This window comes from Lonchura striata, chromosome 1, assembly GCF_050655825.1.
Source record: "Lonchura striata isolate lonStrDom1 chromosome 1, ASM5065582v1, whole genome shotgun sequence".
Taxonomy (NCBI): Eukaryota; Metazoa; Chordata; class Aves; order Passeriformes; family Estrildidae; genus Lonchura; species Lonchura striata.
The window spans coordinates 1,784,279-1,810,533 of record NC_140703.1 but is presented as its reverse complement, the minus strand read 5'-3'; the positions used below and the strand labels follow the sequence as shown (position 1 = coordinate 1,810,533).

The 26,255-nt window shown below is 40.7% G+C and overlaps 2 protein-coding genes across 33 annotated transcripts in view; both read left to right on the top strand.

Moving 5' to 3' along the window:
* Window positions 1–6,481, top strand: part of SENP7 (SUMO specific peptidase 7) — a 36,727-nt gene extending 30,246 nt beyond the window's left edge. For all 32 annotated transcript variants that reach the window (XM_085573934.1, XM_085573784.1, XM_085574085.1 and 29 more), the window contains 5 exons: window positions 259–311; window positions 641–678; window positions 901–969; window positions 2,992–3,142; window positions 4,337–6,481. In XM_085573934.1, the coding sequence (XP_085430060.1) occupies window positions 259–311; window positions 641–678; window positions 901–969; window positions 2,992–3,142; window positions 4,337–4,474 (449 nt within the window). In that variant the 3' untranslated portion in view covers window positions 4,475–6,481. The remainder of the gene's footprint in view (window positions 1–258; window positions 312–640; window positions 679–900; window positions 970–2,991; window positions 3,143–4,336) is intronic.
* A 2,780-nt stretch (window positions 6,482–9,261) lies between these two features.
* On the top strand, window positions 9,262–26,225 carry LOC146768560 (interphotoreceptor matrix proteoglycan 2-like). The gene is made up of 5 exons (XM_085558894.1): window positions 9,262–9,292; window positions 10,724–11,011; window positions 19,915–20,081; window positions 23,522–23,553; window positions 23,652–26,225. The coding sequence occupies exons 1-5, from the start codon at window positions 9,262–9,264 to the stop codon at window positions 23,677–23,679; spliced, it is 546 nt and encodes a 181-aa protein (XP_085415020.1). The 3' UTR covers window positions 23,680–26,225.
* The last annotated feature ends 30 nt before the right edge of the window (window positions 26,226–26,255 follow it).

Genomic DNA, 26,255 nt, shown 5'->3' with positions numbered 1-26,255 from the left:
TGCAAGTTTTATGGAAAACACTGGAAGAGACATGGAAAATCAGGGATGGCTGGAAAGTTCTTTGGTTTCAGTAAAAATTTTATCAGGAGGGAAGACCTTTGGTAACACTGCTATTTCAAAATTCAAAAGGGAATGTTAAAAAGTGGTATATAAATTAGCTCTTTGATGTTTTGAATACTAATAATCATGAACATGAAAATAAAAATACTTTGCTTAGGCATTATTTTCCTTAATTTTTTTTTTGTTCTTTTGTACTAGGTGGCAGTGAAATTGCTGCTTCTGCTTCAGTTCTATATTCAGCTATTTCTAAAGTAAGTTCCTTTTCGTAATGACAGAGAAAACCTATTACTGAATTTCTAAAGGCTGTGAGACTTGACCAAGGGATATTGCATAATCTTTTTTGCAGTAGTTATTGATGTTTGCATAGCCTGCAGCATGTACAAGGCATTTTGAATTAGCTTTGTCCTCCTCTGCTTACCTATTTGCTCTGCTGTGATTTCACCTGTTTTTAAAATTGATTTATCAGTTTCTACTTTTCTGAAATGAGAACTTCTCTAACTACCTTTAAATTTGTGAAGATCTTAGCATTTATAATTGGTGTTGGCTTTTTAAGATTTATTTTTATTTTTTCTTGTCTCAGATCTCCCTAAGTAATTCCAAAAAGCAGATTTGTAAAAGGTATGTTTCTGTTTTCTTTCTAATATTGTAGCATTAAATTAGGAAATTCTGTAGTAATTTAGGTATTGTCATAAAACCACAGCTGTAGGTACTTGTCTATTTTTACCACATTGGTTAAAATATTAATTATTTTGGGTGGGCTGTATGCAAACAAAATACTTCCTTCAATGGTGTTGGTGATGAAAGACTGCAGTGACTTACTTTTGTTTTTGTTGTGTACAGGCCTTGTATACTCATCTTGGATTCCTTGAAAGCATGTTCTGTGCAGAAAACAGTTCAGGTTTTGAGAGAGTAAGTAACTACAGCTTCTATCTTTTAGCAATCAATGCTGCTGATTTTATTTCTATATGCAAAGTACTTTTGTCTAGAAAGGTGTATATTTGTAATGCTAAAGGAAAATCTATGAAAAGTCATGACTAAGAAAACTGTAGTTATAATGCAGAGGCTTCCATGAAAAGCCTATGTTCTGCAACCCACATACAATGCAAAAACTGTAAAGTGCAGAGTGGAGAAAAGAAAAATAGAGAGGTTTTTGCTAGTGTTGTTTTTGTGGCAGGAGGATTTATCCAGTCTAGTCTAGCAACTGAAGGTGTTTTTAAGGGGAGAAAAACACTTAAAATGAATACTTTGAAATCTGAACAATAACTTTCTAGGGGACTGTTGTTCATTTTTTTGGATGACACTTAGAGAATTAGTGTTAAATCCACTCCTATGTACAAAAATGCAGAAACTAGACTGAAGCTGTCTAAAAGCTTGATGTGTCAGTAGAGTTATAGTGGAATGGTATTTGTTTTGAAAAGTGTAAGAATATATTCAATTTTATATGTGAGAAGTATGTAAGTATAGTAAGAATGTAATAAGAATTTTAAATACTTTTACACATTCCTAATGATTTTAATGTCTATCAGCAACTTTCAAAATATTAAATATCTGAAGCCAAATGCAATTGTTCTTCATGTTCTCCTTTCACTGAAGGGTACAAAAATCTGTAAACTAAATAGCACTACATTATTGTAAAAGTGTATTCTTCAAAATGCTATGTAAAGTTTAGATGAGGTTTAGAAGTCCTTGTGAAACCATCTTTTCCTTAAATAATGAGACCTCCTTGCCATGTGTCTTGGGAGGAAGAATGAAATAGGAACTTATATTTATTTATTGTTAAAATCTCTGTGGGATGTATTATTTTAGTGCAGTATTCTTTGAATGACTCCTGAGACTGAAATTCCAGAGTGTGGTTTCTTGGAGTTTAGAGAGATGTCACAAAAAGTCAGAAAACAAGTGGAAATCTGTGGAGTCATGAAATAAGGGGAGTTTGGGAAGCAAACCCTGGAAGCAGAAGTTTAAGTAAACTGATGTAGGGATTCTATGACATCTTCTTTTCCCTGAGTTGATTTTTGTTATGTTTTGGGCAGTTTTCAGGCTCAGACAAATGAATTAGAAAGTCTACAGTCATAGGTTCTTGCAGTTTCTAGAAAGGGTGCTTGAAATGTCATCTCTTTGAACTGCTTCATATTTGGTGCTTTTTCACAGTTGCCATTTTCTCCAAAAGCTGCTTAAGTGTTCTATATGTATTTTTATTCTCGTGACTGCAAGGACTTGGGGCTTTTAGAAATCAAACACAAAGTCTGATTTAATGCATATATTTATTCTTTTAAGTCAGACCTTATGCTTGATTTTCAGGAGCCCTGAGACTGTAAGTCTAGCTAAAGCCAGGAGAAGAATACAGATAAGTATTGCCTTTGCAAACCAGAGCCTTGGGTTTTCCATCTCATCTCTAAAATCAGCAGAGCCCTGAATGTGGAGTCAGTGAGTTGCTACTGAAGCATGAGAGCAACAGAAAAGCCTGACAACAGATATATCCTAATCACTATAGAAAAACTTTCTAAGGTTTGCATCAAGACTTTAAATACCTTGTGCACTGTTTGAGTGCAAGGATTATATACCTGCAATTATTGCTGAAGTCTTTTGTAAGGTGAGGTTTAAGAGGGCTTTAATGGTTTGCTTAGGTTGAAAAGCACTGCTGGCCTCTTAGAATGAACCTGGGAATAATGTGTGATATCCAAGAAAAATTTTTCCTTTAGTTAAGGTATAAAAATGTCCTGGTATCCTAACAGCTTATAGAAACCTTGCATAAATAGCTGATTTTAAATGACATCATGCATATTTGTTTTCTATGTTGCCTATTATGTAGTAGAAACACCTCTGAGTGCAATAGAATATTGGCTGTTTGGAACAATGTTGAGTTGTGTCCCAAAAGGTTTTGAGCTTGGGAGTCATTCCTCAAGTATTTCAACTGTTTTCTGTCTTTTGTAGGTACCTTGAAGTGGAATGGGAAGCTAAAAGAAAAACACATCGGGAATTCAGTAAATCAACAATGATTGACCTGTGTCCCAGAGTGCCTAAACAAGATAACTGCAGTGACTGTGGGGTCTATTTGCTGCAGTATGTGGAAAGCTTCTTCCAGGTACAACTTCAAACTGCCTTCCCCTTTCCCCTTTTCCCCAAATTATCTTCAACCACAAAAACCCATTTTCTGGGCAAAATGGCCAGACACAAAAAAAAAAAAAAAAAAAAAAAAAAGCTGTCAGGAGTCAAAAGTGTCAAAGCCATTTGAGAAAAAGGAGATGAAACCCATTCTTAAGTAATGGCAGAGGTCTGTCTGGTGTCTTGTATGTGTCTATCCTCAAATGTTTCTGACCTTGTAGTTTAATGTTGCTTTTATTTTGACACATGCAGTATCCCTGACTACCTGCATGTATTTGGAGCCTAGAAGTTCCTTCAATCCCCAGCCATTCTGTGGTTCTCCCATAGATAGGTTGAGCTCTTGTGTAGGTGGAAAATTAAATTCTTACCAAAGCTTTTGAGCTGCTCATTCTCTAACAAGGGGGACTTGTTTTTCTTGAAGAAGCAAGGTTTGGGACAAGGTGTTTACAAACCCCTTGTAAATTGTGTTAAAGGTGTTTGTAACTTATCCTAAACATGCCAGGACTCATAGACTGGAAATCATGATGTGTTCTTTAGATTATTGTTTCAATTTATCATATATTACTTTATTCAAAGGAAGGAGGAGGTGAAACATAAGCATGGCAAAAAGAGTGAAGAGGGAAAGAAGAAAAAAAATTGATTTTGGCAAATCAGATGTGATGTTGTGGTCTTGACTACCAAATCTGCCAGCGCCTCTCAGCTATTTAATTTTGCTATCCTCTTTTGTTCCAAATTCTCCCCTTCTCATGTCCTGCTAAAACTATTATTAATAGTTTTGTTACTTTTTGTTGTCTCCTGTCAGAAGACCCTCTCATGACAGAAAAAACACATGCTTGAGACAAAAATCTCAGGATGCTCGAGCACAGTATGCTTGATTCTTTGCTATAGTTTGCTATAGTTGCTATATATTTGTCAAAATCCATGAAATCTGCCTTTTAATACATGTTAATAGTGATGTATCTTAGTGATGATAACCTGTTTGAGTACCTTTTGGTAAAGGCACATATATGTGTGATTATGATGAAGGAACTGCAATTTGACTTTGAAGGCTGGCAGACTTGTATGGAACTCATTTGTGCCTCCTTGATCTCAGCAGCAGTGGAAGGGTTTGAAATTCTTTCTGAAGGTTGTGCTAGGAAATTAACTCCATAAATATTCCTTTTTCTCTTGCCAGAATCCCATAGTTAATTTTGAACAACCACTGAATCTGGAGAATTGGTTCCCTCGTCAGCTGATCAGAAACAAAAGAGAAGAAATTCGAGACCTGATCTTGCAACTGCACTTCCAACAGCAGAGTGGCAGCAGCAGCTAATAAATCCAATAAATCAGGCAGTCCTGGACACTGCTGTGTAAAATAACTGGAACTCTGCATAGTGGTGTTCAGTCTCTCCCTGCCTTGCAAGGAAGAAAAAAAACTAAGGCACAAGGAGTACTTTTTATTCATCATGTATTTATTTAAAGATTTTTTTTTTTCACTGGTGTTGTGTGGTCTTAAGATGCTGGAATGGGGAAAGGTGAAAGTTGTAGATAAGAATGTAAATATGTAAGTTAAACCTAATGCATATGGATTGCTAGTTGATTCTTGGAGGATGAAAGCTGCTTACAGGTATATGCCTCAAGGATGTAAAAATACTTCTATCTTTTGGATCATGTTCTTTATAATTCTATATAAGCATGAATGACCCTGTAGGAGTCAGGCCTGAAGACAGGATCTGGATCTTGTGTTATGTCTCTTGATTTGCAGTTGATACAGATAGAATGAATACTATGTATTTTTTTACTTTAAGGATTTAATGTTGACTCTCTTTAGAGATGTATTTTTTTTTTGTTTCTGGTTATATACAGAAGTAATCTGCATGTGTCAGAAAATTCTGCCAAGATTTGAGGCTCATGAGTTTTGATGATTTTTTTAAAAAGATATTTTCCCTCTTCCTAGCATTTTCGTACGAGTGTGTTCACTTTGTTTGAGGGTGACTGTTGAAATACTTCAAAGTCGGGAGTGCATTTTCTTTTAAGTTTTTTTTTTTTCTTACCAGATTTTAGAAGCAAACTTGCTCTCAGAGTACATACCAATACAATATGTGTAGGCAGTAGATTTTTAATGCTGTTCACCTGATTTTTGGGGAATAATTCCTACAAATCTTAAGGCGTCACCTGCATTAGCAAGGCAAACAGGCTGTGGCTTAACAACTTCAAAAGTCTGAGGTGTTTCACTGAAAAATAAGGTCATTAAGATACATTATTTACATATAAGACAAAAAGGATTTGTACCTTGATTAGGAGAACTGAGTAAAGACGACTGAATATTGACTGTTTGGACTCAGACTTGATTTGATAAACTAGCAAAGTTCATTGTTTTAATTTGTATTTATGTAGCTTTTCCTTGAACAGTGGTCACATTTGGATGTGTGCACTTCTTTCTGTACTCACTGCACCTTAGCAGGTGACTGTTCTAAAAGGATGCTTTCTCCTGTTCACTGTGACTTTACTGAAATGTCATCTTACCCTTCAGAAGGACTGTGTGTCAGAGAACCACCAAGACCATTTGTGTCATAAAATAGTCTACAAAACCAGAGCTCTTAAAGCTGGAAACACAACTGAGAGTTAAAATAAAAATTGAGGGCCACCCAAAGATGCAAGCATTTTTGTCATTGCCGAATTCTCAGGGCCCCTTCCCTCAAGACAACTCTGAAACCTGGCTTCTTGAAAATCCAGTCATTTCAGGTTCTGTACAGCCATCCAACACCCCTCCACCCCCCTTACTTGTTTCTCAAACCAGGAAGCATTCTTTCAGGGGGAGAGAGAATTTTAAAACAGCAATTTGCTGAGCACAGTCTGTATAGCTGTGAGCAGCCTTGTGCAATGACTGTGTATGTTTTTTGTCTTTGTTTCTACCTTAATTTTGTAGTTTGGCACTACCCCTTCTTCCCCTGCTTCCCAACATCTTTCCTTCTCATCCCAGAGTTGCACCTAAATCACAGCACCAGCATTACTTACAAGAATAATCTGTGTATTTATTGTAAAACAAAAGATTAAATGCAGTAATATGTTCCCCTTCTCTACAACTTTCTTAATTGAAGAATATTTTCAGTGTTCCCTTACGAAAAATAATTTGGGCTTTTTCTTATGTTAAAGTTAGGCTTTATCACCAACCAATTGGTTCTTTTTTAGATTGACTGGTTTTATAGATACTGAAAAGCAAAATAACATATGCAATTTTCTAAACTGATTTTATTACACAAAAGGATTGCCTTTTTAGATTTCTTACGTATGTGCTACAAGAATGCCAGTGCATTTGATATTAAAATTATCTCCAGAAGTTGCTGACTGTGGTTGTCACCATTCTTTTCCCAGCTGTTACAAATAACCCACGAGTTAAGTGTAATAGAGGCCACCTGACTGGTTCTAAGGTACGTGTGTCTTAACCCAAATGTCTCACCCAGTGATTGTGGGACCTTCAGCCACCACCCACCCAGGGTTTGCACTTACCAGGCGTGTGGTTAATGCTAGGAAGTGTTTCTGTGGAAGAAGCTACACTCCAGGTATCCTCATGTTTCCTTTTTCTTTGCTGGAACTGCCCAAAGTTAGCTTTTTAACCAGACTGACTCAGGGACCTTTTTGCACATCACTTCTGTTTCCATTTCCTGTATAAAGCCCTGTTTCACTGAACTAGTGGAGTGACAGGGTGTTCCAAAGCAAACCAGCCCCTGCAAGGCTCTTTGCCCTAAGCTGTGTCATTGTGTTTAAGGCAGTCAGTTGTACCCGAGTGTACCTGGCAGTTTCTTTAAAACAAATTACTGTATTTGGTCTGTGGGACCAGAAGATACCTTCCACAATGACATCCGAGTCCTGGAGATCTGCTCAAGGTACTGCCCAACACAAGGAGCAAGGTAGAAGAGAATTAACTTGTAGGAAGGTCATCTGCCAGGAAAAATCTAAAAATAGACACCTAGTTTTCATCAAGAACTGGAGAAGCAAACCTGAAAGTATGTTTTTTGAGGGTTTTTGTTCATTTTTTAAGTATGAGGGGACTGCTGTCAGTGGAATTGCAGGCATGGATTATTTATAGTTCATCTGGGCTTTTGTGGTACTCACCTCCTGGACCTTGACCCTGAGATGAACTTGCAGTGCTCAGGAGGTACTACACCTTATAAAATAATAAAAACTTGAGAGCCACAGTAGTAACACTTTTATCCTGGTTAGGACAGAGAAACAGAATATTGCTTCTGGCACCCATCCCCTCACCCCACAAAAAAAAGAAACCCAAACAAGCAAAAAGAAGACAATTGTTTTCTAGATGGAAAAGCAGGAATTGTGGCATGAAACTTGGGAAGCCTCAGAATTGAAAATGTGTTGAATAAAACCAAGACTAACAGTAATCATTCTGCCCAACCAAACTGAAGTTGGAAATTGAAGTACAAAGAAGCACAGACACTGGGATCACCTTTGACTGTTGGACAAGGTAAGAGATTTCTGGTCAGCAGTTCAGAAAAGGAGGAATGCTGGAATAGGTTTACATGACATGGACAGCATTGATAAGTGTGAGATTAATTTGGTTGACCTCACTTCCTAATTTTTCTGCTCAAAACACTCTACAATACTGTATGATGGAAGAGGTGGCAGTACAGCAGGCTGTGGTGGGCTGAATTTCATCAGCTGGAAATTTGAACAGCCTCATAACTTGTTTATTCTTGGGAGGTGTTCACCAGAGAACTCTTAAGGAGAACAAGCAAAAAGAGACAATGGTGAATGCTTAACCACAGAAACTGAACAAGCTAAAAGGTTTTGGCTAACCTATTTGTCTCTGCTAAACTGATTGGGAATTTTGTTGGTAAATCCTCTCAAATGCCATAAAGTCTTTTTTTTTTTTGTCCAGTTATGGGAGACAGTTTAGATTCTGGATAGTAACCCTCATGAGCTTGGAGATAGTGGGTATCTCCATAATAAAGAACCATGGTGTGGCTCTATTAGTCATTTTCATTAAAGTAATCCTTTAGTTGACCTTTTTCTAGTTACAGGTGGATTCAGTTTTTTGAATAAATTGCATTTGAAAAACAGGGACATTATTTAGAATGGTATGTGTGCTGCAGCTGTATTTCAGTGAGCATTGCTCTGTAGAGAACTGATTCAGCTAATCACGTTTGCTATATGAAAATACATGCTCCTTCTCAGAAATGCAAGCTGTCAGAAAACCATCTTTATTTTTGGAGGTGCTGGGATGACTTGGTTGTGTCACTAGAATTACAGTTCCCTTTTTTTCTCATTCAGCCAGAGTTCTTTGCATGAATACTTTTGAACAGATACAACTGCTGCTCCTCTCAGGTAGCACCTGAACAGAGACGAAGGAATCATGGTTTATCTTTGGAAGAAGCACTGCTTTTGGGATGCAGGGGATAGCCTTGTGCTGTTCCAGCACTTTCTCCTTGAGCACAGACTCCACAGCAGCCCTGTAACCAGAAGAAACAGTCCCACAGAGAAGTTGCTTCAGTATTTACATACACCACAGTGCTTAAGCGAGTAATGCATTTATAGATGGGTTTACATTTGTGCAAGCAGAAGACAAAATGCACGAGACTTTCTGCTGGAGATCAGTGTGCTCCCCGTGATGTTCTGTGGCCAGCAGGATTTTTAAAAAGAGCAGAAATGGAAAGGCCAATGAAAAAGCGTGGTTAATTAAATGTGAAAGGTGCTGTCCTTGTTTGGACCGTCTGTTAATGGTATGACAAGCTCTGGTAAAGAGCTTAGCTGGCCAGATTAAAATTAAAAAATTGTGTCAGTCCATCTGCTAGCTCCAAGGAGTCTGCTTCCATCACCTTTTCTCGTTTCTTCACTAAAGCAGAATATTGTCTTCAAAAAGAACAGAGCCAGGATGTATTGGTTGACTGTTTTTACCTAATGCTTTCTCCAAAGATAACGATATGTGACGTCAAGACATTTTCAACAAGTGCAATGCTCTTGGTTGGTTCAAGGCTACGGTAAAGGCAACAGCTCTTTTGCTAAAAGGGATTGGGAATTTTTGCTTTTATATTTTTTATTATTATTATTATACAAATAAGCATGTTTGGCTTCATGTGGAAAATCTTTATTTGCCTTCCGGGAATGATTAACACAGATCTTCAAATGGTTGCAGGTAATGCAGACTTCTTTCTTATGTTCTTGGTTACAAATTTAGCTATGGCAGTGTATAGAATTAGAGATAGCTCTCTGATTTAATTGTAACAAAGGGGGCTAATACAGAGAAATGTTTGGTCAAATCTGTGCTGTGATAGCAGTGTGAATATGGAATACTTAGACTGATTTCCAGGTAGTATTACTGCACATTAGTCTTGAGTGTAGAAGTAGCTGTAGGAGGCAATTTTTTCAACTTTGAAATGTTAAATGCTGGCATTTTTTTTCCCTTTTCATTTTCCTTTATTAATTTTGTATTAAATCTTAAAAAGTAAGATGCTGTCTTCTGCATATGGGCACTGAACATGTATCAGTTTGGGTAAAGATTGGAGGTTTTTCTTAGAGACCTTTTCAATGTTCTTTCTGTCTCTGCTATACCATCTGGTGATCTGCAACAGAGCTGGTTATTAATACACTATCAAAATAACCATGCCTTTCATCTTTCAGCCATAAAAGTCAAAGGTCTATTGACTAGAAGTTGCAGAATAAACTCATAATCTGTTGGATGACAAATGCCATGGGGTTATTACTATTCTTTCTCTAATAAATGATTGGTTGTGATTGTTTTTCAGGTATGTTTTCCAGGGAAAAAGTGAAAGAAATTGAGTTTAATGGTTTCAGATCAGCTGACCTTAAAGGATGGAAAATTAGACTGTCAGACTAAATCTCAATATACATGTTCTTACCTCAGATGTTTCCTCTGGAATGGTGTGGAACAACTAACATAAGAGGGAATTAAAAATTAAAAACACCAAAAAAAAAAAAAAAAGCCACCACCAAAAAAACCCAACATAAAGCTGATGAGCCCTTTTATTCCTCCTTCCCCCCCTGCTGCTCTAGTAGAGTAGAGACCTATCTCAGTGATGGAAGGTTAACTCTCAGTTCAAGCAGCTTTCTTTTTGCAAGGTATACAAATCTGTTATGGAAAGCAAGTATGGAATAGGATTACTTCTCAAATATTTATTTTATATCTGAAAAGCCTCGAAAGCTTTTAAATACATGTTTGTTCACAAATATAGCCCCACTGATTTAATGGCAGATGGGAAGGTAAACACAAGGCGTTAGAATTCGAAGGGTTAGAGCCTTATTCTGTGTTATTAGAATTCAAAGGGTTAGAGCCTTATTCTGTGTTATTAGAATTCAAAGGGTTAGAGCCTTATTCTGTGTTATTAGAATTCAGAGGGTTAGAGCCTTATTCTGTGTTATTAGAATTCAGAGGGTTAGAGCCTTATGCCGTGTTACCATTTGATGGGATATTGTAAAGAGCTTAAGGTTGTTTATAACATCACAGTCAGAGACAGGTTCTGTTAACAGAAAAAAGCATTGCAATGTCCTCCAGAGAGCACAGAAGTGGCACGAAGCTAGTGCTGATTGCATCCTCCTCTCAGCTGAGACGTTCTGTGTGGTTTTGATTTCACAGCAGCGGCTCACCCGGCGGCAGGACGAGGCCAGGCTGAGGATGCTTCAGCAGCCCCTGGGCTCAGTGCCTGGCAGCTGGCAAAGCCTCCTCTGCCCCCCGGGCTGGCAAAGGCCCCTGGCAGCAGGGATGCTGAGCAGTTCCACGGGCACCTGCAGCTCCGCAGGAAGCGCTCCATCCTCTTTCCCAGCGGGGTGAAGATCTGCCCCGATGAGTCTGTTGAGCAGGCAATTGCCAACCATCTGAGGTACTTCAGGCTCAGGGGTAAGTGCACCTCGTGGGTAATTGATAAAGGACATTCACTTATTGAAAAATAGCTCACGCTCTTACACGTAATAAATACCAGGCCATAGGAAATACATTATGACTGGTGAAACTTTGCTGTGATAATCTTGCTTATGAGAGCTGTTCTGGCCTAAAACCCCACCCCTCTCTGTCTATACCCATATAGCATAAGAGCTCTTGCTCCCTGAAACAGCATTGTTTACTAAAATAATTCTTTCTCAGAACAATTTGAATGCTAACAAAAATAGATGCTATGTACAGAGTAGCTAAGTAATGGAATTAGTTTGGTTCATTTAGTGTTCTTAAGGTGCCAGCAGAATTCAGTGAGGGGCCAGTCAGGAAAGTCAAGTCTGAGGCATTGGCATTCAGCCATGTGACTTTTGGCCATGGCTGGTTGTACAAATGCACAATCTCTGTGTGTCAGGCTGTAGTATAATAGACAAGCAGTCTTTCTTTTAATGTGTGCAAGCTGGTGTGGCAGAGCTTTCTCTGAAGAGCTGCAATATTTCTGCTAACATCTTCTTTCACTTGATGAAATATTACAGTAACACGATGTATTCCAAACCCTTCTGTCTGACAGCTTTGGAATGGGGCATCACAGCCATGCAGCTGCTCTGTGTGTTGTGGCATTCAAACAATTTGTAGTTATCTTAACATGTCTGTACAAAACTGGCAAAATGACAGAGCTGCTGTCAGAGAAGAAGGAAGGGTGCTCAGAGACTCACGTTGTATGAGACTCATGTTTTCCTCTATAGAGAAACTCACTGGTGACAGTTCCTTTACTGAAAACCACTGACAACCAGGAGTTGCTTAGTGTTGGCATGAAAGTAAACATAAACAATGTATTTGGAGATAAAGTGGAATTACATGGGGTTTAACATTTCCCTGCCAGCAGTAAGGAACATCATGCCAGACACTTAACAAGCCCAGCCCTCTCACTGTCCCACTATAGGATTCCCACAACATTTTTCTGTAGAATCTCCAGCTGCCATTAGACACAATTTGTGTTTGTCACAACACAATGAACCACTATTACATTTACATGACTTTTCCATCAGCAACCATTACATTAGACCATTTAAAAGGACATCAGTTGGAAACACTCTAAGACCCAGCCTACAGGCCTACAGTACCCAGTCTGTAAATACCTGTGACTGATTTCCATCCCCACATTCCAAAAAACAAAATCCAAAGTCAGCCAACGGCAGCAACCTCTGCACACCCTGCAAGAGGTACAGAGACAGGGCAGGACAGAGGCAATCATAATCCAGGATGCATCTCAAAAGAGTGAAAATAGCATCATCTGCTACTGCAAAACTCTGTGCTGACTGTAGGAACAAAGCAGCACTTCAGAAATTTGTCTTCTAGCCTGTAGGCATAGAAAAACAAGTGCAACCCCCCTGTTTCAGGCTAATGCTTGTAAAGATCACAGTAATAAAACTACCACCAATAATCATACTATTAGTGAGACTTTCATATGTTGAAGGGTGATACTGCTGTTTTAGAAAATGCTGATTTTTTTCCAGATCCCTGTATTTTGTTGCACTTTGATTTTTTTAATAGTTTATTATATTATGTATTTATAATATTCTTTATATCGTATTTTTTTAAGGCTCAAAAAAACCCAGATGTCAGGAAAAAAAAAGCTGTACACTGTAAAGCCTCCAGCAATATGACAGAAGCACTTCCTTAAAGCCTATGACAGGAATGTTCATCTGCCAGTCTGACACTTAGAGAGGCTTTTGCCACCTAGCAAAAGTAAATAAAGCTATAGGAGCTATAGACAGATAATTACATTCCCACCTGTTTCTTTCTAAGGTAGACACAGATAGAACAAACAATCTGGATAATCAGCATATGCAAACCTTTTCTTATTTGGGAAATGGCAGCCTGAGCAATAGAGAAATAAACTTTATTACAGGAAAAACAGCCATGCCCACCCAGACCAAGTCTTTTGTGACCAGTATCCTTATGTGCCCAGTTCTGTGAACCTGTCCATTCTCTGTTGGGCACGTTGTTGGTAGAGGATTGTAGTAGACTTAGAAGTTGAATTAGCACATAAAACAGAAACAGGACAAGGATTACAAGATGGGTAAGCACTACAAGCCATGCTATCTCATGCCTCTTAATTGGGCTGCTGGATTTTGTCACCATGGCTCAGGGTAATATGCTGCTTTGCCACCTTTGAGATGTAATTACTCTGGTGGCTACCTTTCCTAAATTCTCTTCACAATTTCTTCCTACTGCGACTCTCTGTCTTAAACTATTCAGTGTACATTGTAAGTACTTTTTTTTTTTTTTTTTTGTGAGCACTGATCTTCTTTTCACATGAGTAGATCAGATAGTCTCTCTACCAGAACTGTTCTTGTCAGCCAGAGCTTCAGATAAAGCCAAACATCTAAGCATGAGCTTTTAAAGATACTGACCAAACAAGGAAATAGATGATACTGTAGTGAGCTGTAGCTGATGAGACATTTTTGAACTTTGGAAAGAATTCCTGTTTCTCAGGAAATAAATTCTATGCATGAATGTGATCCCTAGAGTGGACATAACACTATGCCTGCTCATTTCCCCTTTCTTCAGTCCCTTCAAATCTGTTTACTGAAGTATTAGAAATAATGGTGTCATTTTCTGCACATGAACACAGTTAAGAGTAAAGTTTCAATTTGATACTGAAATCACAACATTACAAATTATTCAGATCTTTCTAATAATGATGAAGCAAAGAGCCAAAGGTCATGAAAAGTGCCTGGCTAAAAAGCATACATTAAACAAAGAATCTGTCTGAGTGAGCCTTTTTCCCTGTTTCCCCCACACCCCTGGCACATATTACATGTACCTCATACTCAGCAATAAATTTCTGAAGTTTATTTGTAGAAGGTCTGTTTCCCTCTACATTTGAGTTTTTAGATACCAGCATATGCTTCTAAGAAACTTTATCCATGGAGGACACTTGTTAGTTTTTAGTGAAATATTATTGGTGAGAATAATTTATGTGCTAGAGTTTAGTGAGTGTTCAAATCAAAAACCTTTCATGTGAATTAACGAATTCACATTCAATTATTTTCTCAATTGAAACCCCTTGTTTGTTTTCTATATTGTTTAAGGGTTGCTGTGTTACAGGCCAGACCCAGCAGCATGCCAGCAACAGATGAGTGATTTCTCTGCACGTGTGGATTAATTTGTTTAACAGATGCTAACACAGCCTTTGCAGCAATGACCTCTTAGAGGGTCTGTCCCTGTGACTGTGCCTTTATCAAACCCCTCTGCAATTCTGCTGTTCACTTGTGCAGGAATTGTTAGAGAGGATGAGGAGCTGGCCTCACGTTGCCTCAAAATAGAATATTCAGCCTGATTCGGTGCTCCTAGTTAGCACAGACGATTCAGCTCCTAAGCAGCACTAATGAGATTTGATTGGGATTAAGCTCCAGCCCTGCCCACTTACACAAATGGCCAGAAAGCCACCCTACCCCTGCAGTGTTAGCCTCAGAAATCCCTGAGCACAGACTGAGTGTAATAGGCTAATTGTCTGCCAATTGTCTCTGCTTTGAGAGGTAACTGCATCCCCAGTGGCCCAGCTCCCTGCTTTGAGAGGTAACTGCATCCCCAGTGGCCCAGCTCTCTGCTTTGAGAGGTAAATCCATCCCCAGTGGTCCAGCTCTCTGCTTTGAGAGGTAAATCCATCCCCAGTGGTCCAGCTCTCTGCTTTGAGAGGTAAATCCATCCCCAGTGGCCCAGCTCTCTGCTTTGAGAGGTAACTGCATCCCCAGTGGTCCAGCTCCCTGCTTTGAGAGGTAACTGCATCCCCAGTGGCCCAGCTCTCTGCTTTGAGAGGTAACTGCATCCCCAGTGGCCCAGCTCTCTGCTTTGAGAGGTAAATCCATCCCCAGTGGCCCAGCTCTCTGCTTTGAGAGGTAACTGCATCCCCAGTGGTCCAGCTCTCTGCTTTGAGAGGTAACTGCATCCCCAGTGGTCCAGCTCGAGGCACAAGGATGCTGTACCCTACCCAGGTGCACGAGGGGTAGCTGGAGTGGAGAATTTCAGAGCAAGGGAAAGGTCATCTAATCACACCACAGATCTTGGCTGGAGGTTTTGAGAACAGTGATGATGCCTTTGGGAAAGGAAAACTTCAAATAAACTTTTTTCACTCAGTTCTGCAGATTAGTAAGACTGAAAAGAACTTGTGTCTCCCTATGAGGAATTTTTTGGGTTGAAACACAATTTTCTTAAGCTTTTCAGGATATTTGCTATTAATTTTGAGTTTTACTTGAGCACAGGCACTACATTTGAAGTAGATAAGCTCCAAGGGCTGGGCTTTTCTGCTTTTGCAGCAGCTATACTGATAGACAGTTCCCATTGGAATTGCCTTATGACATGTCTGGCTTTCTGAAGCAGCCTTGGGAACCTGATTTGGCCTTTAAAGGTTAAGACATTGCTTCCTTCAAGTACCTGTGACACTTGGCTCAGTAAAGCTTGGACAAGGGCATGGACCAGATGTGCCCATCTTTCACTTTTTCCTATACCCTTTCATGTTGAAGATGATTATCTCAGTGATGAGTTAAGTGACTTCTAACTTTTGAGGCTTTCAGGATGGAGTACATGGAAAATGTAGTATATGCATGCGAAATATACTTTGGAGACAAACTGCAAGCAAGCTGTGTGATTTGCATTCTTGGTTTGAATTCTGGTTTATTGTGCCAGTCAGTTCCATGTCTTCAGCATAACTATTCCTTTTCCTGTAGTCAGCTGGACCTGATCACAGCACTTGTAGCAGGGAGCTTCTCTTCTCATAAGCCTTCATTCTTTTTTTAACATTTGAATTCTTTGCAGGAAAATTGCAAGGTAGCTGAGAGGTCAATAACTTAAGAATACAAGTTATTTATTACTGCAGCCATGGAATGAGCAAAACCATTTTCCAGGGGAGCTCACCTTCCCACTCACGTGCAGCTTCAAGACTCTTAGCTCACTGCCTTAAAAGATTGATCTCGATTTTATGATGCTTTTAATCAGTATTGCTTGCTGGGGATTAGAAGCCTCACCACAAATCCTGTCTCCTCCAGGGCCTGGTGTGGCTAATGCTGTCCCACATATCCGTGCCCCTGGGCAGGCTGGTGGCAGTTTGGAGTGAGATCCAGGCATGGAGAGCAGCTCTGCACATGGCCCGAGGCTGGGCTGCTCTTAGCTGGCAGTGGTGGTGCTGCTGGCTCTGCTCAGCAGCTCCTGATGCTGGCAGGACTCCCTGCTCTGCTGTTTTATTCTAAGAGTTTTCTAGCTAGTCTTTGAAAACTAAATCCTGCCCAGCAGCTTCAATCATAACCCTGAATAATTATTTATTATATGCTCATGACAATTTATTATAAGCTCTCATGCAGCAATTTCCCCCCCATTCTCTCTCTCCTTTAAATGTTTTATATTTAAAACTCAGAGTAGCATTTCTAGTTGAAAAGCTCAGTGGTCAACATTTGGGTCCTCCTGACTCTCATTTTGTTTCATTCCTGCTTAGGTGTGAAGGAGTTACTATTTTAAATCTTAGTCAAAAGTTGTTTTATTTATTGTCTGTGTCTAGGTAATGTATTTGACACAGATACTGCAAGTTTCTGGAAGGACAGAAAGGAAAGGTAGTGAAGTATTTGAAACAGTAAGTTATAGTTATTATCTGAAGCTTTCAATCAAATCCTGTTTAACTTTTGTTTTGTGCCTCCAAATTTTGTCTACAGTCTCAGAATGCTTAAAATCTAGTTAATGGAAAACGTGTTTTTCTTTATGGGAGTTCTCCAGAATTTGAGAAACTGAAAATCCTCCCTCACAGATAGCTGAAAACCCATCACAGGGTGGGCTACACCTTCGAGTTAAAAGGTCAATCACACTTTGTAGCCAATTAAATGCACAGTGAGGCTGGTGGCTTTTCAGTTCCCTGGGTGACCATGTCAGGTCAAGATGAGAACTGGCTCCCTGTTGATGTTCCTGAAGGAGAGGGGGAAGATTAAATCTCGCTTGTCTCTTTCTTTACATGTGTGTGATTTGAACCACACTAAATAAATTGTGTTGTCCTCTCTCTGTGTGTGAAATGGCAACTCTCTTTTAACTGTAAAACAATGAAAATATTTATGAGAAAGAAATAGAACAATTTTGTTTCAGTCTTTCTTTGCCGGTCCATGAATGTTCTCTGGAGCAGCCTATGGGTAAGCACATCTGAGGATGGTTCCTGTGTTGAGCCCTTACAGCCAGGATTTGTTATCCTGCAGAGCAATGCCCTGCTTTACAAACTGGCCAGCTGGGCTAAAGAAGGCAGTGACAAGGTGGACTGTGTGTCAGCAAGGTGCTGCAGGTGCCTGTGCTGGTGAGCAGCTCACCAAGGAGTGCTTTCCTGGCCAAGGCTGCCAGAAGTGTTCACAGGGCAGCTGTGGTAGATGTTTGCTTGGAGTTTTTAATCCCTCCCTGTGTGTCAGAACTCACACACTGACTGTGTGCAAGGAGGAGGATAGAGAAGGAATTTGCATTTTGTTGTCCAGCCTGTTGCTCACCTCAGTGGAAACGGCTGGAGAGGGCAAGATGTGACTCCTTTCCCACATCTCCTTTTGCAGAATAATGGCTGCATTGACAGCTTAGGTCTAATTAATAATGGGCTTGGAGCCCACAGATGGCACAAAGCCTTTGCTACTGGAATTCAGTGGGGTGTCTAATTCCAAATGAAAGGACACACAGAAAATCCTTAATCTACTGGGAGCCGATTGGAACAACTGTTTATACGGGAGCAGCTTGTATTCAGGCGGGACACTGTCTCATCACATTTATTTTAAACTTGTTTAAGAGCATTAAGGAAAACTATCTTCAATTGCTTGCAACTGGAAAGCCACTCCTTTGCCTGGTGGTGTTTGAAAACTCTAGGATTAGCCAGTGTCCCTGCAATGTGTTTGCAGGCTATTGCTGTGGCTCCAGTGGTTACTGAGTCTGCTGAGGGCTTACCCCAGGCCCAGGGAGTAATCTCATTGTAGGATTGCTGCTCCACAGCGTGGCACGTGGAGTGAAAGGTATGGAGGCTACAAGTACCACCAACAGAAATGTAAGCACGTGGGATTCCTTAGTGTAGGCTTCTGCATTTGAAACCAGACTTCAGTCTTCTCCTGGATGCCTAGCTCTTACAAGTGGATGGCAGAGAGAATATCCTGGATGTTATTCTGCTTCAGGAAGCTTGTTAGTACTCTGGCAGGAACCAGGAATCCCAGAGCAGGATTATGGCTCACTGCCCCAGCTTTGTGCAGAGGTCAGATGGAAATGTGGTCTCTGCCTCAGCGGGTTTACAATGTGGGGGGAATGGGAGGTGGTGCATGGATGTTTGTCAATTTGCCTATTTGTTTCTGATTAATAGAGACGCATTCACTGATTGCAAACATGTACAATACTTACCAGATTAGTGTGTTTTACAGACAAAGTTAACTGCCTAGATGCTGAAGGGGTGCTAGAACAGTAATATACTACTGACAGTTAAAAATGCAGAGTTTGGGGATTTTATTGTTCTCTGGTCCTGCATACCATGTGAGCTACAATGCTAATCTCCATGTCATAAACCTGGGAGTGTGCCATGGAAATGAGAAATGTCTTTGTGTCTGTAGAGTTCCACAACACAGAAATGGTCTCAGCTGCTCTCATAAATTAAAATTGAAGGTGAAGAAAAGAACTTTTTCTGCATGGTGCCATCCAGTGCAGTAGTCAGCTCAGCTTTAAGGGTGGTGCTGCATAGGAAATAGTTCCTTAAGGTTGCTGTGGTAAAGCTTTTGCATTTAAGAGAAATGTCCATCTCTTGGTTGAATAATAATATTTCCATATGTGATCTATGTGTTAAGTTTTACATGGGTACATTTCAACTACGGAATTTGGAAAACAAAGCACAGGGAAGAAATAACAGCAAGGAACTGGGTTTGGCAGCCCAGAGCTAATTTTAAAGCTGATTGAAGACAATGGATTTCTGGAGATAGATTTAGTCTCCTGTAAGGGCTTGCTTGTGGTGTCAGGACTTTCCCAGAATGGAAAGCATTTCTCTGCTGAACTGTCTAATAAGTGAAATCAGATTAAGGCAAAAAAACAGGTTTGTATGCTACTCCTGCAGGATGGCATTTGGTACAAATGATTTTGAGAGTTCACCTTTTAATGTTGGTCTTTTCCAGGACACAACAAAAATCCTATAAATCTTTCTCTCTTTGAGTTATCCTGGGTCACTGAGTGATTGCTTGAGCATCACGTGACTGGCAAAAAGAGCATCTGCAAGGCTGGGAGATTAAAGTAGGCAGTGTAGGATATGACATTAAACCTTAATTCTCAGGCTGACTCTTCAGAACTGTCCAGTTCTTTCTCAGTGAACGTGCACAGCACAGTTAGAGTTTGACTTATTTAGCAGCATATTCTTTTGTCATCATCCTGCCTTGTTCTTTGAATTACGAATGCCGTTGTAATTTCTGAAATGTATTTTAAATTCTGTGTGAAAGTGATTCTGAAGGAATTGTTACTGACTGAGCTTACTAGACTTTGATCAGTGCCACCATCTTTCTTACAACTTAAGCTCCACATTTACTTCCTATGAGGGCACTTGCCATGGTATTTTGGTTTTCTAGGTTTTCTAAAAATTTAATTCATCGATCAAATGGCAGTTTGGCTCAGTGGAAATACTGTTGTTCAGGGAGAGAGGCAATATGAGTGTGAATGATCCACCATATCTTCATTGCAGTCGCTTCAATGCTTTCCCCAATTCCATGGAGATGTCAGGTTGCTGTTTTCTGTATTAAACGTCCTGCCAAGCTTACAGCACTGGGCCAGCAACAGCCTGGCTGCTTGTGCCACAGAAACAGCCCTGCTGTGCTAACACCAGCCCTTTCTCGTGCCCTCAGTGTGCCAGGAAGCAGTCTGGGAGGTCTTCAAGACGTTCTGGGACAGGCTGCCGGAGCGCGAGGAGTACAACAGCTGGCTGGGGCTGTGCGAGGAGGGCACGATGAGCATCTTCCAAATGGGCACCAACTTCAGCCAGTCCCAGGAGCACCGGAGCCTCATCCTGAAGGTGGGTGCAGCAGCTGCTGGGGAGCTCTCGTGGCCAGGGACATCGTGTCCCACTGCCTGGGGAGCTCTCGTGGCCAGGAACATCGTGTCCCACTGCCTGGGGAGCTCTCGTGGGCAAGGGATTGTGTCCCACTGCAATGAGCACCTGCAGCAGCTGCTGGGGTGATCTCATGTGCAGCACAACTTCTGCTGTTCGTAAGGGAATTTTCAGCTGGCATACAGGACTCTCTCCTGAGTCCATAGCAAAAAGCAGCTGAAAGCCTGATCCTGCAGGGCTTTCAGTGTAAAGTTCTGTCTGCATCCTGTATTTCCAAAGCGGGCGTGTAATACACGTAATAATTGCAATTTCCCCAGATTTCAATCAAATGTCAGAAAATCAAGTTGTAAGGAGTTGCTGTTCCTTACAGGTCTGATGACAGTCTGCAATGACAAGAGATGTTGAGAACAGCTGTTGTGAGAAATGAAGCCTTACAGGACCCCATGCAGAGTAACCTATTGGGCAGATGCTCAGCCACTCCTGCCCAGGGCTCCTGTACAACCCCACATCTTTAACAAAGTGTGTCTGACAGTGTTGGGCAGTTGTTGCCCTGTGCAACAGGGCACAGCTCCTCTTATCCTGTTCTTGGGACAACAGGAACTAGGTTATGAATCCTTTCTGAAGGAAGAAGGTCTGTGAGAGTTTTTTTTGGTTGCTGGTGGGAGGAAAATTTGTGCTCTGCCCACTGTGGTGGGTCTGAGAGCCAAGAGTTAATTAAGCTGAGATTTAGCGTGGAAAGGAGTTTGTGGTAGAGCTTTCCCTGAGGTTCAAAAGGCAGACAATTTCCCCAGGAATCCCCAAAACTGTGATGGGAGGTGCTAACCTACTGAAAGGCACCTTGAAGAGTTCCCAGGACAAGGCACACGCCCTGCAGGGTGTTGGCTCAGCAGTGCTTTTGTGCATTGACTTTGCAGCCCTTGGGCAGCTCCATCTGCATCACTGCCTCTGCAGCACAAACTGCTCAGTGCCAGATGAGGGTAAGAGGGGACAAGGCAACCCTGCCTGAGGATGCCTTAGCATGATGGAAGGGCTACTTAGCCATGTGAAAGGAGTGATTTTGCCTGAAGTCTGAGAGCCATATTCAAAGGTGGGATGTGGCATCCCAATTATATGAATTATTTGTAACCACTTACTCCCAGTGCTGTTTGAATACTTCACAGGGGCAGATTATTTGGTATTCCTCAGGTTCCTGTGGAGATCTCTTCTGCTGTCTCTCCTCTTCCCCTGTTCTGTGACCTTCCTGGCTTACCACTGTCCTTCTCTGTTTAATTAAAGGTCCTAACCATTCTTTCCAGTCCTTTGCATAGAACACCTCCTTTAGTTTCTTCTAGATCTGGAAAAAATCAGATTTTATCTGCTCTTTCACATCCCCCATCCCCCTCTATCCATGCAAAAAACAATTTTTCAGTTGCCCTCCTTTCAGCCATAGTGTCAGACTTCCTGCAGCCCTTTTCTTATCCATGCACTTACTGTTCTCTTACTGATTTTCATTGCATTACAAGTCTTGGCCCCCTCTGGTTTAAAAAGAAAACCCCTCCACCTTTGCCATGTGTGTCTCTAGTTTCATTTCAAGTGGCACGTAGCTGAAACAATGCCTGTTCCACTAAGCTGCTCCTGCCATTTCTCCTCTAGCTCACTGCAGATGTATTTTTAGCTAACCAGGGGTGTGCTTCAGAGCACTGCTCCCTGTTCTGCCTTTCTCTGCAGCTTCAGTTCTGGACATTTCCTCCCTTTCCTGGAATAATCCCCAGTGCTGTGCCCTTGCCTCTGTGGCAGCATGGCTCTGCCATGCCCCGTGGTGGGAAATGAGCACTGGCAGGTGGAGAATCATTTCTGGTATCACTCTCCTCTTGTAAATGATGTGTATAGGTGGATTAAAACAAATATGCTTTGTATAATACTGCACAGATGGGATTAACTAATATGGGATTATTTCAGATCTCCTTGACATTTCCTTTGCCTTTTTCTCGTGCCTGGGATTACCCCCAGGATATTTTGTCTTCTGTGCATAACGACAGTCTCTTAGGATCAGGCAAGAATATTGTATATAATTGCTTTTCTGCAGCATCCTGAGTTGACAGAAGCTCATCTGGTTGGTACTACATGTGATTTGCTGTGTTGTTGCAGCCTGTGTTTAATGTATTGCTATTAATCCATGATAACTTTTAATTACATAAAATAACTGTTTAGAAAGGTGAGCACTAAAGCAACGGACACAAAAGTCAGCTCCCAGCATCAGGAGCATTGGTATAATAATGTCAGGAAGGTCTCACTTCAAGAGAACTCATTTTGTACAAGCACTTGCCAGAGATCTTAGTGAGTAAAAGCTCCCCTCAGCTTTAGTGTGGCTGCTGCTGTTGTGGAGGATTATTTGTAGATCACTTCAAGTATTGAAAGTGCAAACATTAAATAATCTTTGCAGTCTGTGTGCAATAGGTAAATGTCCAACTCCGTCTTAATGAAGGAACTGAATCAGAGAAGTGAGGTGTTTTGGCAAAGGCTGTTCTGTCCTAAATGATTAAACAAGCCAAAATTAGAACTCTAGAGATCTTGCCTTCTAATTAGGGGGAAAAGTGATGTTTGCCATGGAGTTCAAATATGTCATTGCTTGCCCCCACCCCAGCCTGGAAAGCAAATTAAACTGCCCAATAAGCAGTCCACCAAACAATCCTTTTTTGACCCTCTAAAGCAGAGGAGTAGGAATTTTGTGGATTAATTCTCTGTAAGTATTTGATATTCTCTTTACATTGGTACAGCAGCAGGATACAGCATTATTTCTCAACAGATCCCATTATTTCTCAGGACTTCCTTCAGTTCTTGTGGTGTTCCTCACAGAAGCATCTCTGACTCACCTCTAGAACTAATGGCACTAATACTTTGAGAATTGTGATGAAAAAAATATGAACTGTGTAGCCTACACCACTACAGGAAAAAACATCATTCCTGCCACTTGTACAGCTGTGAGCAAAGTCATCAGATTAATCCTGCTTGTGGTACTTTAAGCTGTGGTTTTACTTTCAAAAGGTGGTTTTCAATCTGCAGGCAATTAGCAGAAGTAATACTGAATTTCTGAAGACTGCTTGCTTAAGAGGTTCTTATTGTTGGCGTCCTCTAATGTGGGAGAATGTTGTACCTGCAGAACACTTTAGGAAATGGAGAGCACCTCTGACAAACCTAATGCTCTTTACACTATCTGATGTCGAGTTTCAGTTGTATTTTGGAAATGTCAGACATATTTCCTTTTCAGCAGGGACTTTGTTAATAAATTTTGAACTTAACAAATGACGGTACAGAGAAAAGAATTATTTCAGCATGCAGAAGGAAATAAAGTGGTATAAACTGCACTTCAATTTATTTCAATTTATATTACTCAACTATATTTAGGATTTGTTTTTGTTTTCCAGAAACTGGCCTACACCAAGGAAGCAATGGGCAGGTGGGTATCTGTGCTCTCCTTGTATTTTATTGTCTCTGGAGATAACAAGAGGGCTGAGCTGTGACATTTCGTAACCTTTTCTCTCTTTTTCTTGTCAGTTCCTGTGCTGACTGGTCATGTGGGTAAGTAATTCTCTTTTTCTGAAGGCTAGTGGTTGTTTCCCTGGTTCTTGCTGCTGCTGGCACCGATTGGTGCGCTGGGGATGAACAAAATTAACCTTAGTGCAAAAGGACCCACAGGAAAGTGTGGTGGAGAAATCTGGTGGTTCTTGCATGTGAACCTCTGTCCTGGTGTGGTTGGCATGCTCAGAATGGCTCAGCCACCCTGAGGCTTGTGCTTGTGCTTAAGTGTGTCCTCACCTTGGTGGCTGCCAGGCACAGCCACGGGCTATTCACCTGGAGAGGCTTAGTGGGGGAAATCTGTTCTGGGAAAGAGGTGTCCACAGTCACTCGTGTCAGTGTTCTGCTCGTCTTGAAATTCTCTCCCAAGGGCTCTCAGGTAGTCCTGGTCATCATTACAAAACCAAAAAGGAATACTTTGAAATGCTATTTTGAAAGACTTTCAAGTGATGTGTTCTATAAACAGTTACAAGGGAACTGGCTGTTTGTGCTCCTCATGCTTTTAAAAAGGCAATAAAACCAAAAACTAATTTGTGGCATCTTTGTAGCAAAACAAACCTGAACTTGTCCTGTTATTTTCATGTCTTTTATTGGACTGAAAACAAGTTCAAATTATTATTGCTACATTGCTCCTCAGAACTTAATGTGAGCTGTTATTTGTAGGGTAATTCAAGCCCAAACAATCTGGTGCTGAACTCCTCTGAAAAACTGGCAGGATCAATTCTCTGCTTTACAGGCCACATAAAGCTATGCTAAATATGAGTAATTAAAATACCAGGAAGAGTAATTATTCAACAGACTTCTTAGAAAAGCCCCCAGCTTCTCAAATTAGGTGTCCTCATAGTGATTTCATAAACTGTGACTTGACTCATATAATCCTACCTAGATGCCACTGTGGTGTTTCTCTCTAGCTGGAAAAAGCTGACTTCACCTGGTTAAATGCTGGGATAGTTTTAGGTAGCCCACAGAAAGGTGCCTTGTGCTCTTGTGTTTAGTTTCTGGAACAGCTCCAGCCCAGCATTACTGCAGGTGGAAGTTTGTTCCTGTGAGGTTTGCAGCCTGCATTCACCTAGGCTGAATGCTCACTACTCTGCCTTTTCAGGAACTGAGGATTGAGCTAAGGACCACCAAGGAGAAAGCCTCAAAGGGAAAAGCAATATATGGGTCACAATCCACGTGTGTGCAGAGCAGTACAGTGCACGTTGTAGAGTTTTTGCCCCAGCTGGGAGTGTCAGAGCACTACATCAGCTGAAGACTTTTACTGATTTATTCAGTAAGCCACTGGCATTTCACACAATGAAATCTGTCTCAAGATTAGAGTCTGTCTCTTGACAGTGGGACAGTTCTTCTGTCTAATTCCTGGGGGATCAAAAGCCAGACCTTGAGAACCAGCTGCAAGCAAGGAAGTAGCACAGAACTGTTGCAGCAGAAAACAAGAGTTTTATGTCACAGCCTTGCTGGAGTGCTGTATGCACAACAGCTACTGAGGAAAAGATAAAGAGGACAGGATAGCTGAAAAGGAGGAATAGAACACACTACCTGTTCACTCCTTCAGGAGCATTTTTTAATGTAAAATGAAATTTGTAGAGGTACGTGTCCTTTCTGGTGGTACTTGCTGATTCTAACCTCACTGAAATTAGTTGCAGTGAATCTTGTCCAGACCTCCTGTGTTCTGTCCATGTTCTCTGTCTTGGCAAATCTGAAATCCATATTTTATCAGCAGTGGTAGCAATGGATGGTGATGTATCAATTTGGCTTTTGTACTATTTATCTAAATGTGCTTCATGAAAGAGTGTTTGTCTTCCATGCTGGGATAAATTCATCTGTTCAGCAGTTCTGCCTGCAGGGACATGGAAACATACCTGAGCTTCTTTACTGCTTGCATGTGCACTTGGCAGTGATATTCCTCATTTCTGACATTTTTTTATCATCTGCACAGCTTTACCACATGTGAAGAGTTCCACACTGTTTCTTTTCAGTTCTCTATTTTTTTTTTTTGTGCTTCCTACTGTCTGGTAGGAAATATGAAAGGTTTGTCCTGTTTTAATTAGAACCAAGAGAGATTAAAATCCAAGAACTACCTAAATGAAAATTAAGATAAATGCATGTAAATTTTAAGAGAATCTGAATACAAGCCTTTGTCTTGCATTTAAGTGTAAAAATACTGAAGCTGCTTGCTAGTTAGTTCAAAGTTGTGTAATTTAAATATTTAAAAAAGAGAAAATCAGTCAATAAATTTTTCTCCCCTTTGTGCAATATGATAATTGAAGTAATATTGTTCAAGAAAAAGAAATGCTTGACATAGCCAGCTATTAGAACATTCAAATTGACCAACCATCTTATAAATAATGGATAACCTGGTGGATGTCCAGAAGATGTATTACAGATCTGAAGATGTTACTTTCTTCAGCTACAGAGTTGGGTTTGTCGTAAACCTTGAGGTAGAGAAAAATCGAAGGAACGCCTTCCTCCTTGACGGGGAGCTGTGAAATGGTGTCAGTGGTGGCCCTTTGGCAGGCCCAGAGCAGTTTCTGCTCGGTCCCCAGTGTGGCTGCACACCAAGAGCTGGTGTGGCCCGTGGGT

Coding starts and splice junctions, on each gene's coding strand:
- LOC146768560 (XM_085558894.1), top strand. CDS start 9,262: ATGATTAACACAGATCTTCAAATGGTTGCAG. Junction 20,082..23,521: donor ACCGGAGCCTCATCCTGAAG/GTGGGTGCAGCA, acceptor TTTGTTTTCCAG/AAACTGGCCTACACCAAGGA. Junction 23,554..23,651: donor ACCAAGGAAGCAATGGGCAG/GTGGGTATCTGT, acceptor TTTTCTTGTCAG/TTCCTGTGCTGACTGGTCAT.